Genomic DNA, 14,383 nt, shown 5'->3' on the forward strand with positions numbered 1-14,383 from the left:
AAATAAAAAGAAATAAATGTTGTTCAGGCAATTTGTTATATCAGGCATTATAAATCAGGCTTTTCATGACGTCCCTACGAACTATCACGTGACTACTCCACTGGTTCGCCGCGCCAACTATAGTTTCGGTTCTGTGACTTATGACAAGGTAGCAACAGTGAGCAGGGTGTTGTTAACTGCTGCAAACAATTTATTTTATCCAATCAGACCGCTGCCAAAATTGCATTTCAACCAACGACAAGCAAATTACAGCAGGAATTAATGCATTAGTGCATTTACCGAATATTGCACTAGTCAGACAGTAATGGATGAATATTTATGTCGCGATAGTGAAACGTGGGAAAGGGAAATCGTCGCCTTAACCGCAAACCGCGAGAAAAATCAATGAATAAATAAGGAACAAAGTTAAGAAACGGAAAACAAATACAATTTGGGTGCGCAAATAAAAGAAGGGGCGAGCCGGCCCAGCAGGGATACTTCCGTTTGTGCAGGAGCACGGCCATAAAAGTTACGAAAGCCGTCTCGAGAAATTTACAAGTTCTTGGCGTTATTTATCAGCGAAACATCCCGACATAAATACTTCAAAAGGTCGCCTCCGGTTTAGCGTCAACAAAGAGACTCCGAAACGAAGGCGGCCCCAAACATGTAAAAACAGAAAGACATAAAATCGGGTCTCGAGACGGACGTGACTGCTCTGGCAGTCGTAATGGGCGAAGAGGACTTGAAGTGGGTCACAGAGAAATTGCTGAAATTTAACTTAATCCTCCTTCATGACCGGGACGGTTTCCGCGGGGCTCAGACAACATTAAGAATAAATTACAATTAGAACGCCCACCCGGTTGCGAATTAATTCGCAGGAAAGAAGAGTCGAAGAGCGTCTCGTGCCCGATAAATTGAGAGTCAACGAGAAGTAAAAAGGACGCGCCGGATCGCGCGAGGACATAAACATGTCCGCGGGAGTCGAGCCGGTGAAAAATTTTCCGGGGAATGAGAACGACAAGTTTTAATGCGATTATTCGGGATTACCATTCGTACTCTTCGTGTGTTTGCGCATTACTTCTCTATATTCGTGTCGCTGATTTAAACGTCGATTAATTTGCAAAGCTCGGACCGAAGTGATGACAGCGCAGGAGCGATTCCGTTAAATCTGAAAAATTCACACCTTCCGAATTTCCTAAACAGCCTCCGGAAAATCCGCAGACGGCCGCGATATTCCTGCGGGCTGAATAAAGAATCCCACCTGAAAACTTCTGGACGTGACTCCTGAACTAATTTGCAATAGGTAAACATTTATCTTTTTTGAATGGCGATGCGGAGCAGGCAATTTTCTTATTCAGGACGAAACTTATCGAGGGTCCTTTCTGCAGAAACTCCTTTCCTGGCGATTAAAATTCCATGAAAAATTACACCGCCGAAAGAAGATGATGCCGGGCGAAATTAGAACATCCCTGAAATAATTTGACACGACGGATCTCGCTGAAAGGCCGCCACCTTTCAGGAGATAAACGCCACTCTACATGGCAAAAACGGAATTTTACAGCCGCCCCCATAAAATTTACTTCTGCTAAACCCTAATTCAATTCTGCTCCGGTTGCACCGTCTGAATAATTAAAATATTGTTATTAATGAAAAAGCTCTCCGTTTACACGGTACACGTGATTAGCTGGGGGCTTTGTTCCGCAGGGAAAGCTCCTCGATTTCACGTAAAAATTCAGCGAAAGCCCAATGAAATTTATGGCCGACTCTTCAGATCTGTATGTTTTTATGATACGTGCCGGTGCTTACCGGAATATTTTATAATGCAGTCTGCAAGGATGGCATTTGCAGATGTTACGGTTTTGCAGGAAGCCGTATACATTTTTCAGGCGGAATGCGCGCCCACGTCAGGACACACTTTCAGAAGATCTCATTAAAAATCTCCAAACAAAGCCCATTAATCTTTAAAACACGCCAGGGGCAGAGTGCAGTGCGTTAAAAACCTAATGTCGCAAGAGGAATATCTGAAAAATTTATTACAGCTGCTCCTTACAGGCAACACTTCGGTCCTCTGTGCTAATCTACAAGGAACAAATAAGCTTACAGTAGTTTGGTACCTTGTTGAAAAAAGACCAGGACTGTCAAACATGAAGATTCCCTTCAAGGAAACATCTCCCTCGGGGTGTTATTAAATTTGGTGCATCCTCGACAGGGTTTTTAAAATAAATTGAAATCGGTCGTGGCATTTCGAAACCGACAACGAGAGTACGAGATTAGCCGCCCACTGCGTTTATGGATTCGTGGCGGGAGCCGATGGGGTTTGAAAAATAATTTCCGTTTGCCAGGCACGTTCGGACTCGCTGACCGGCAAGAAATCCTCCGGGTCAGGAGGCTTGCATTGGAAGTGGCGGCGTAACATGATCGTGAAAACTTACCGGCTTGGCGCGCTTCTTTGCAAGCTTCGTACATGCCTTGTCGAACTTCTGGATAGTCGTCTGCGATCGCCTCGCCGACGGTGACGAAACGCTCCACCGCCAGGTTGACAGCCTGGCCGACTCTCGCCACCGCCGAGGGACGCAAGGCGCCGACGGTACCATGTTGCTCAACGAGGGACGAAATCTGGAAGGGAGAAAAAAGGATTGATGCGGAGACAATACAGAGAGGAGAAATGATTGGCAATTAAGCAAATACTATTTTTGAAAATTATTTGGCAGTTGGAAATGCAAACTTGACATTAGAGTTTTCCAAAAAGAACTGAAACATTTTAAATTACCCAAAAATTATTCATAAAAAAGTTACCCAAAATCAAACTTGTTTCAAATTACTTTATCTACGATCGTGTAAAAAGTAGGCACTTTTTGCACTAAAAATCGTTGTCAAAGTTGACATTTAGTGAACTGACGGAATCGTGCCATAATAGTGGTTTATTTGACGAGTTTGTGTGTAAATTGGGCCTTTTTTGGCACGAGTGGGCCATTTTAAAACGCAAGTGAAACGAGCGTTTTAAAGGCCCACGAGTGCCAAAAAAAGGCCCAATTTACACACGAACGAATTGAATACAACGTTTTTTTGTTCGACGAGCCCCTTAAAGGCTCCAAATCGCTTAAAACCTTTAAAATTAGCTTGACGTTTCGTTTTGACAAGTTGTGACATTTATCAAAATCCGTTCACATAGGAGAAAATTCTCAAATTCTGACACTGTCGAACAAAAAAATTTTTAGTGCACGCTTTTATGGCACAGAACTGTCAGAATACAACAATACAATTTGTTGGAAACATTGTTTAGAAATAGGTTGCTAAACGACGTGGTTCTCAAACGACTTTATTTATAAAATATTGAATCAATAATTATTATTTTATACAAATTTATGTTGAAACGATCTCACGATCGTAGATAAAATGTTGTAAGACATACGTGTAAAAAGTTCCTTTGTTGCACTCACATCCTTTAAAATACTCCCTTGTACCTCGGTCGTATTTTAAACCCGTTCGAGCAATAAAAGATAACTTTTTACACTTATATCTTAATTAACTATATATTCCGATGAAATTAATGTCTAGTAAAAAGTATACATTTGGAAAAATTCCATCAAATAATTCGTTTAGTTCAAACTCTCATTGCTATAAAAATTAATGATTAACTTTTGGTTAGTTCTGAGCCAACAATTCTTCAAATAAAGACCACTTTCCTTGATTTTTTTAAATTTTTGGCTCTCTGCAGTGCACCATCTGTGACTCGTGCGTATTTCCACAGCAAAAAAAGCATTCGTGGGCTGGGAAAATTTTCGGAAACTAATTCACAGGCACGTGTGAGATTCTACAAGAAAATTGTACCCCAACACCAATTACTTGAGGAGATCTAATTATTTTAAATGTTAAAACTGTAATGCTCTAATTTTTATGTTAGCAGTGATTAAAATAATACGAGTATTTTGGCATCCACAAAAACATTGTTTGAAATGGTCAAAACTCAACTTTTCAAACTCTTTGAATGAATTTTTAATTCTTTTTATTTTTGAAATCAACCATGATAGAATTTTGGGTTTCATATTAGAGATTTGTTCGCCAAAATTTTAATACAAAATAAGGAAGAAGTAATTCCAGGGAATGGAAAAAACATATTCAAGCTGTTCTTAAATACAGGGTGTCCCAAAAATGGCGTACTAACGGTGCACTACGGTGTAGAAGAGATTACCGTAAACGCTAGAAAAATGTTAAAAAAATTCTATTGTACTTATTTGCTGATTTGGCGGTCTTTGAAAGTGGCACTTAATAGGTCAATAATTTTGAAATATATGCATGAAATTGTCATGACAGCTACGTCTAATCGTACATATTATCACAAAGTACAAGATCACTCACTACCAATATCTAATCCTGCATAATAGAGAATTTAGAAGTTTTGGAAATCGATAAAATTATTTTAAATCCTCTACGGCAACATTACAAGGTAATGATGTATGAATATATCTTTGTTTACATTGTATTATCGTTAATAATAATAATAAAAATAATTGATTTTTTTGTCGGCAACATTTTTTCCATATTTTTTTCACGTACATTTAAACATCCTCGATAAGGTAGTAAGTAGTTTGTACGCCATTTTTGGGACACCCTGTATACAAGAAATTAGCCTTCGAGGTTTAAACTTTGCAAAACCCCACATTCAAGAATAAATAACTTTTCCATTTTATTATTTAATTTACCTTAGTACATTTTTCAGGACAAAACGTTTTGACAAAAACAAATAAAATCTATAAACATCCTAAAAAAATAATTTAAAAACGATTCGTTAAATGTTTCTAATTCGGAATAAAAAATATTAATAAATAGTTATTTGTACAACTAGTTATGAAAGTCATACTTTTTTCACGAATTTGCAGGGGGCTACGCCCTCGTTAATCAAGCAAATCAGTTGTACACACTATTTTTTTTTTTATATCCATGTAAGTTGAGAAATTTGGTCCAAAAGGATTAATGAAAAATTACAAAAAAAAATAGGTATGCTTTGACAATCATCTCCAAGGAAATTGAATAAAATGATGCAAAAAAGTACTATGTACTTTCACTACGATTTTTCATGTCAAAAAGTGTTACTTTCATTACGATTTTGCGTGTAAAAAAGTGCCACTTTCATTACGACATGCAAAAAATTAATATTATGGCCAATTTTTCAAAAATGAAAAAAAAAACAATGTTTAACGATGCTTGTATTAAAACTAAAAACAATAATATGTATCTTCTTAGAAAAATAAAAATTCCCGAATCTAACAACATCATTTGAGTTTCAATGTAAACAAAAGTATTATTTAAACAAATTTGGAAAATAAATACAGAACATCATTTCGAGTTTCAGTTCAAGTGGAACACATCACGCAATAAAAATAAAATTTAAAAATTTCATTATTCAATATAAAAACAAACATACGTCTTCTGTAACACTTTAATCTCAACCAACATATTTTTAGACCAAGATCATATTTTTCATCACGTGTAGCTAAAGCAATGCATTGGAAGATTAATTCCCTTCAGAGATTTCGACGTTGGAGGTCTTGAGTGATGTTTCTTATGCTGTGGAAAAATTTGATTAAATTGAAGTATTTATTGAACAGTTATACAGGGTGACAATGTTAATGTTTGCAGTTTTGTTTATTTCTTATTACGTTATAACTTGAAAACAAATGAAAATCGGATAAGAACATATGAGTTTATTTTACATTATTTTCATGTGTGAATACACTCATGGAGTTTCGGACGTTCCTCCCGACTCACCCTGTATATTTCATAATTATTATATACCATGTTGATAAAATGTGACGTGTCGTGTGACAAATGTGGATTTGTCCAGATTATGTTCTTTTGTAGTTTTGCTAATAAAGAGGTTAAAGAAGTATTTCTATAGCAAAATATTATTATTATTATTAGGATTATTAAAATAAAAATGAAAAATAAAGTTGTCCACTTTAGAAGTATAATACGAATAAAAAACAACTGCTTTTTTCAGGATGGTACGAAACAGTATATTATATGACAAGGGACTAAAGTGCATCTTTTCATACCGAGTGTAAATGTATTGCATAAGAGCAGCGAGGCCAATAATTACACGATGAATATGCTATTTTTTGCACGATACAATGAATTTAATTATTTAATCGTAAAAGAAATTTGTGCAAAAAGACACTGGTCATAATATGGATGAATTATTACAATGTCACATTATTGAATATAAGTGACTGTGACATAAATGTAAATAGTAATATGAATAAAATAAATATAGATATTTTGTCCTGTTGAACATTTTGTATTGTATTTTTCAAGGGTACTTTTGATTTTATTGTTCATATATTCCTTTACTGTTACACTGACTTAGTCGGTTGTGCTTTCACTCCCAAGGGAGCAAAAACGGTGCTTTGCTCCCCCTTTTGAAGGTCAAAAATAACGCTTTACGCAGAGGTCACGTAGAAAATATTTTGTACAAAAGAGGAACGCACTTTCCAAAGTAATTAATTCCTCCTTGTTCTATTTAAAAAACCAATCAATAAATATATTCGTTAACAATTGCAATAATTACGAGTAAAGCCGCGAGCTTTTCGTCTGGGTAAATCCTGGCAAAACTGGGGATCCTATTACGTGACACTCCTGATTGATTTACGGCCAAACATTTTTCAATAAGAGCGAAATTTTCAAGACTTTACCAGCATCGAGCTCTATTTATTCTCTTATTGATACCGCACAAAACTTCCAAAACACTTTAAAGTAGAAAACTCTGTTTGCGACGTTTCTATTTCTCGCATCTAACAACAAAAATCACTCTTTATGGCTCGCCGAGCAATTTCGGCGACCTACACAACCTTAAAATTTCAATTCAAGCCAAATTACGATTAACCAGATAGGACCGTTTCCCCACAAAATAGACGCTCATTCAACCGGCCGGTTTATCTAAGGATAATAAAAGCGAACTTTATTTCGCACTGCATTTTGTTAAATTTATTTAGGACAAAATGATTCTCTCCGAAGATACGGCGCGGTGTTTCGGAATCCCACAGGATAATAAAAAGGACCGCGAATGCATGAGAGAGTCGTAACTTTTTGCGGTTGAAGTTTTACCTCCGTAATGAGACTCCAAGGATTATGAAAGGATGGCTGAATACAGATTTTTTAAGACGTTGGATGACGTCCCCCCAGAAAAAATGCTTACGCTCGACGAACACGTGACAATGCTTCCTCTTGACGAATATTGATTAATGATTAGGAGGATCAGGACAACAAGAAGTTGCGAGGAAAAAGCGGCATAAACATAACGGGGAGTCTTAAAGTCCCCCGGAATGGGTTGTAATGTGGAAGTTTTTCCCTCATCATCGGCTCCGGTTTCACGGTCACGAATTGTTGATTCGGATGTCAGAACTGTGGATACACATTTTGGAATGGGTCTAATAAAAGTGGAAATAAGATTAGCGGAAAGTAGGTCAGAGAAAATCACGTGCAATCCCTCCGGTCGCGGAATAAACAAGTTTTTCATGTGAAATCACCGGACGATGATTGCGCCCGTCGGGAACCTCCCCGGAAAACAAATCAACTTTCCGCATTAATGACTCGCGCGAATGCTAATTCCTCGAAGTTTGCGAGTTTTCCGGATCCAGCTCCGGTTTAACTTGATCAAAATTCATATTGTGCTGAGAAGCTTAATTAAAAATTCATTGAAATGCGGAAAAACCCAAGGTGAGGACTTCTATTCCGGGAGGTGTTCGGCTTCATCCCGGAATTACGAGCGCGCCGTCGTAATAGATCACGCGAGTGTTTCAAATGCGCGGTTTGTCCGACAAGAGTTCCATCCCGGATCACTGTAAATTTCCAATCTGGAGACCGCATTTATATTCCCGCGGGAACTCGCCGAATAAATCAAACATACAATTTTGCGCCGGCGGCAACGTTCAATTCCTCCAGGCAGGAATTGAAGAGGTGGAGAATTTACGATTAATAAAGTCGCGCCCCTATCTCGCCGTGTTATATTCAATTCCGGGGGGTGCACCCCGGACCCGGTCGCAAGAACAGACTAATGGATTTGTCACAAATCGACCGTTTAAACTACATTCCGAAGTTATCGCGACGACCGTCCAGATAACCTCGCTGTCTGACGCCGCCGCCGATAATCCACCTCGGCCATCCACTCTGGACGAAAATGAACAAAAAACGACGTTATCTTCGAGTCCCGATACTCGTTTCGGGCGTCATTAGTAATTTTATGTGGCCGACAAAAATGGCAATTACTGTCTGGAGCAGGGCCGACGCTTTCCCAGATTAAGGCTCTTAACTGGCGGTTTCGTACCTTTTGCTCGAATTTATGAAGCAACACTGTCGCAAGGACCGACGCTAAGCGACGGCGACCGGATTTTCATCACTTCCTCCCTGATATTACAGAAAGTGGTGGGACAATGGTAAATGTTATTAGATTACGTGCGAGCAGGATTTGGTGCAGCGTGGAGGGAATTTTAAGGAGCTTCAACACAAAAAAAAATGAACCAATCTTCAATTCCACGTTAAACAACCAACAGATTTTTTTTATTATCAAAAAACATATGAGCATATAAAATGTATACACGGTGTCTCAGCTAAGACTTTCGAACCTAATAACTCAGTTATTTTCCAGCGGATTTTTGTGAAATTTAAAATGCAGATATTTTAGACGGTGGTGAAGAATAAAATCCCATTAATGCAATCACCCAAGTCTTAAAAACGTAATTTTTACATGCCTTTTTAAAATGTTGAATCACTTAAGATTTATATCAAAAAATTGAACGTCAATTAAAAATGCCGTAAGGAGAAACTCGTCCTTGAAAGACGTCTGCTTTGCAAGAAAAAAGAAAAAAACTGTGTTAAACGTGGCTGCAGATGCAAAAACGTAGACGCGTATGAAACAAACGCGCAATTTTGCCGAATTTTGGTCATCCCTTTTCACACAAACGCAGGTGACATAATATTTGACGTTTATCTTGCTAACCTTACAAACATTTGCAAAATTAAAGACAACATTTGGACGTAATTTATTATACTGGATGCTTTAATTCTTCCATAAAGGACTAAAACACGATCGGGATATTTTAGCAAGGTAATTTAGTTCACGTACGTTTCCTGTGTCTTCAAATAAATTGACCTAACCTTACATTTTGTAAAGCCTACATTTGGATAGTGTTCCACGAGAAAACGAATTGTGTCATTGAAGTTCTGACGACACTCTCCATAAGCATTTTTTTTCCTTTTTCAACAATATTGAAATTTCTGCCGCTGTAGTCTATTTTTAGAGTATTTTCAATAAATTTTCACAATTTTACGTTTCTAATAAAGCGCGCCCAATTTTGACAGACTTTAAAAGGTTGCTTGGCAATTAATCATCAATTGTTTCAAAAGGTAACTGCTCAAATACCTTCAAATTTTACATTAAATTTTTAACGACAAAATCTAATCTCTTCGTTGAATCAGACAAGTGATTTACTGAATTGTTCGTGTAGACCCCTATTTTTTAATGTTTAACAATCTAATAATAATCGCGCATAATTTTCGATAAAGGAAACATGTGTTAAAATTACATTTTTTAACTTGAGGTAATTTTATTCTTACTAATTGAACCTTCACGATCTAAAATATCTGCATTTTAAATTTCATAAAAGTCTTAGCTGAGACACCTGTATTTGTTGTTATTCGATGTGTAGATTTTAATTTTCCATACAGTCTGTATTCTTTCTAGCAGACTTATTTTTTACGTATCAATTCATCTCTTTACTGTCTTGTATGTTTCAATTAACGAAATCAATAATTTCCTGGAGCTCCTTTCAATTTCCGACTATCCAGTAGTTCAATTTAATTTTATCTTTCCTGTCGTACCCGTACATCATCATCCTTTGCAGTAAATTTTAACAATCGTTCCTTTTCAAACAACCTAAAACCTATTATATATCCACGCTCCGTTTTTTTTTGTTCTAGTCCAACTACCTTCGCTTGTCTTTCCTGTTCAACATTCTTGTCAGGTACACGTCGCTACCTTATATTTATTAGGTACGATTATTCCAACAACTTCAAACTTATTTCTTATGTTTGTTCTTTTTCTCCTTATACATGCATGAACTACCTTTTTGTTCCATTTTATTTATACCCTTTTCCAATACTTATCGCAGTTCCTTGTAATTGTCAAAAATAATTCAATATTCAAAAAAAAAAAGTTTTAATTATAGTCCGATGAGCTTAGTCCGAATCAAGAAGTCGCCATGACCTGCGCCTGCTTTTGACATTTGACAGTAGTTCATAGTGCTACCAACATATATTTGAAAATTTATGTTGGCAACTTGAGACATATATCATTACAAATTTCAATTTTGGAGATTTTGAGTTGAGCTTTTTGGTGCTTTCTTGGTTTTTCTGCTAATTCATTCCTCTGTTTTCATTTTGTTTTTCAAAAAGCAGTTCTTTTCAGAACTCTGCGCAATTCCAATATTATTTTTGCAATTGCAAATTCTGCAGATGAATCTTGTCAGTCCACTTCTAGCTTTTCATTGGCATACGGTGGAAATTTCAAGTGAAATTAGACAAAATCGTTACAAATGTAGTTAAAACCTAACCTAAAAATTTGACGTCGCTAATACAGGGTCATTATAAATGATTGTCTCATCGCAGTTAGCGTTGGTGACAGGGTTTAATGTGCTGCGTGCCTTATAAAATGAGTGGGACTAGTATCGCCGACAGGTGGCGTTTCTGGCGGTAGTGGAAATCAAGTTTACTATACTTGGGCCAACCAACAGATATAGTAATAAAAAAAAGGGGATGTGGCCTAGTTGCGTAGAACGATATACGCCGAAGCCTGTTTCACAATGAACCAGGTTCTTTGCCATTTGTCATTCAAATAGAGAAACAAAAGTCTTGAAAAAAAACTATTTTGTAATACAAATCGGAAAACGCCGAGGAAAACAAACAAACATAAACACGTGGTCAAACTCCCGAAGCGAGGTTAAAACGAATGAGATGCCGGATGCCGTCAAGTAATTTTTGTGGATGTACATCAGGCTTTCGAAAATTTGCGCACGTTTTGAATAAGCCAATTGGAAGCTGCTATTTAAAATACGCGGGCACTAGGGGGCGGTTTTATTACTATATCTGTTGGTTGGCCCAAGTATAGTTTGGCTAACGTTGCGAGGCTGCGGCACATCCAAAATTTGTGTGGGTTTTCAACGCCAACTGCGATGGGACAAATCATTTATAATGACCCTGTGCAATAAACGTACAACTCCTGTCTTGCTCTAATCGCACATGCCAAAGCGAGATGCATAGTGAGACGGGCTTAATACAATACGTACAAGAATTCAATAGCTTGTTTTTGCATATTTTTTAGTTAATTTTAGTCATTCTAACCGAATTTCTTTTCCCTGTTTCAACACAATTTTCAGTAAATTTTCAAAAATCTTTTTGCAAATATTTTACACTTGTTCCTAAGCCGTACCTGGTTTATCGAAATTTATTTCTTCCTCCTTTTTTAAATTTCTTCGTTATTTGATTTGTTTCTCTCCTGTAGACAGAATTTTTCCTACCTATCTATATTCTTTCCATTATTTTTTTCATTTCACCAGTAAAGTTTTATAAACTACACTTTTACCGCACTCGTTTTACACTTTTCAAAGATATTATTTTTAACCAACAGCTATCTTAAACTTATTGTAATTTCTTTTATTTTTTTCATTATTTATCGAGTTCTTTTCTGATGCATCAAAATTTCTTCCTTTATTTCTCTTATTTTTATCGTGTCCACATTTTACCATTTACTTTTCCATTTTGCAGCTAGCGTTTAAAAATTATTACCCAGTACCTTTGCAATCAAATTTCTTCAGCAAATCTTCTTTCCATCATTTCTTGCGTTTCACCAAGAAATACTACACAGTAATTTTTTAAAAAAGTTTTTAAATCTTATTAAAGGAATCATCTTTTTAGAAACCGGATGTTCTATGGAAAGTGGTGTCTTCTTTTAAAACTAAAAATACGAAAATAATTTATAGAACATTTTTCTAAATATAAAGGAGGATAGAAAAAGTATTACAAACGCTAACATTAAGAAGAAAAAAGAGGAACAGAGTTAAAAAAGATGGTAAAAAGATAGAAAAGCTAAAAACGAATCGTAAGTAAGAGAAGGGAATAATAAAGTTTGAAAATCTAAATGCTATGTGTAAGTTTGTACCGGAGCGCAGATATGAGAGTTAAAAAAAAAGTCTTGGGGATTGACAAAGAAAACCAGACCGTACAATGTTTTTTCTTTAATTTTTGTTACAAATTTCATTTATTTTCTTTAATGTACCTACATATTTGAATAAAAAATACTAAGAATGCGTCAATATTTTTGTTTGTAATCTTTTAGGTTCATAGAAAAGGTATATTATTATACTTGAGTGAGGAAGTTCCTTAACATTGACACAGAACATAATAAAACACAACAAAGTCAAAATGTTGAGCGAGACGCCGGTAATTATGTTGATTAGCACTGCACTATTACTTGATAGTAATAACTGTAATAGTGTATGTACTCCGGCAAAATTGCCGTGCCGCCGGGTGGTGGAGTTCTTACAATAATAATATTGCAACAAGAGAACTAGGCGTTACTGGTGCTTTAAAATTAGAAAATTGTAAGTTGGAAAATTGTCATTGTTGTAAATTGTAACTGCAGAGAAAGAAAATAAATGAGTTCATGTCCGATTTTTTTTATGATCCGCTCGAAGATAAAATAGTATATGTCTATCATTCAGAGTAGAAGGTCTTTTTGTGCTACGCCCAGTTGCCGACCTCGACTTTTCGTTTCGGTCTGCAATCTCTGGGCTTAACACAAAAAGACTCACTTTTACTCTTAATGATATAATCTACTATTTTCACTATAGGATATCCTAGATTAAATTGTATTTTGACAAATTAAATAAAAGTCATTGTATATTAAACAAATTGACTAAATCCTGTAACTAAGTGCAACAATAAAATATTAACGTGGTCCTAAAATTAGATTTAACGAAGCCATTCTATCACCATTAAAAAATTTATTACCAACAAAGTAAGTTAATAAACGGCGAACGCCTCCAATTTCATTCCTGGGTCACTTTAGAACCAAACAATTCCAAAGTATTTCTTAATGGGTTTGTCGCATTTCGCATTAACTTTCATAACCGTAAAAATACACGACGCGTTCCACTTAGCCTCGCTTTCGGTTAGATGAACTGTTATAAAATGAAACCCGACTTCCGAAAACTCGCAACATTTCAGCCCTCCATTCTAAAAGAAACAAACCTAAACAACAAAAATAAAACCGACCGTCGGAGATAAAGACACTCGTCTGAAATTCTCTTCGCAACCAATTACACTTTCCACATTAGAACTTGTACCTCGGTGGCTCTTTCTGTTACTGCTGATGTTAAGACTCTTGCGAATAGTTCCGAGCAAATTGAGTAGCGGATTAAGTCGAGGAAAATGGCGCAAACATCCGTGAGTACGTTTAATTTAAAACAACGGAACAAAGTTTGTGTAAGTTAGGACCGCAGGGTCGACATACTATTCAAAATAATGATCTCCATGGCTGTAAAGTGGCCGTAAAAATTAGCGCCATTAGGGAAAATGGCTCGGCTCAAGTATTTCACTTTCAGGCGCAAATATTTGCTTGTTGTGGTTGAACTTTTGAAACAATACACCCGCACCGACAAAGCCCAAATTAGTCTGCACCCGACTTCGTTTTAAGATTTCCTTCTCCGCCGATTCCCGGGGGCGAACCGCGATAATTTCTTAATTTACAGTCCTGCGCGCGGGAAATCGGTGCTGAAAGCTCGCCCCCGACGGTTCCACCCCACGCGCCCGTCACACAACAGACTGGAATTTGTCAGATCTCATTATTCGGTACACATTTACATCCATATTTTACGCTCATCCGAACCAGGTCAAACCAGTACCGGCGAGATAAAAGCCAATACAAGATTTATTCGAGCGGAGGGCACCGAATCCCTTTTATTCGCACGGTTCCGGGGGAAAAGTCTGCTCCGGAGACGCCTAATTCAATAATCTGGAGGGTAAATGATCGGAAAATAGCTGTTTCGCTTAGGGTAACATCCGAGGCAGGCGACGCTTTCCACTAACACCTGCAATTTACCCCCACGCAAATTTACATAGGGTGCTGCAAGCTCGCATGTTACACGGCTTTCTTATCGGGGATTAACGAGACTGGGAAGTGTGCACGACAAAGAACGCTGAATTAAGGGCGGGACTCGAGGACGAAAGCACCTGCTGGATTGTTAACAGTAATTTTCTCTTTCGGAAGACATCAGGAAGTCTTCGCTACAAAGCGAAAGGAACGACGCAATTCGGAACTCGCCTGCACAGACGACATTCCTCTCCCCAAAGT

At 37.0% G+C, this 14,383-nt stretch overlaps 1 protein-coding gene across 8 annotated transcripts in view; it reads right to left on the reverse strand.

Annotated features, from left to right (window-relative positions):
• The window catches only part of alpha-Catr (alpha-catenin related), a 54,499-nt gene that overhangs the window by 13,628 nt on the left and 26,488 nt on the right, over positions 1 to 14,383 (reverse strand). For 7 of the 8 annotated variants that reach the window (XM_069036293.1, XM_069036292.1, XM_069036294.1 and 4 more), the window contains one exon: positions 2,412 to 2,595. In XM_069036293.1, the coding sequence (XP_068892394.1) occupies positions 2,412 to 2,595 (184 nt within the window). Of the gene's footprint in view, positions 1 to 2,411; positions 2,596 to 11,461; positions 11,820 to 14,383 lie in introns of those variants that run through there. The other variant, XM_069036299.1, reaches the window with a different exon arrangement.

This window comes from Tenebrio molitor, chromosome 1 (assembly GCF_963966145.1).
Source record: "Tenebrio molitor chromosome 1, icTenMoli1.1, whole genome shotgun sequence".
In the NCBI taxonomy this organism is placed as follows: domain Eukaryota; kingdom Metazoa; phylum Arthropoda; class Insecta; order Coleoptera; family Tenebrionidae; genus Tenebrio; species Tenebrio molitor.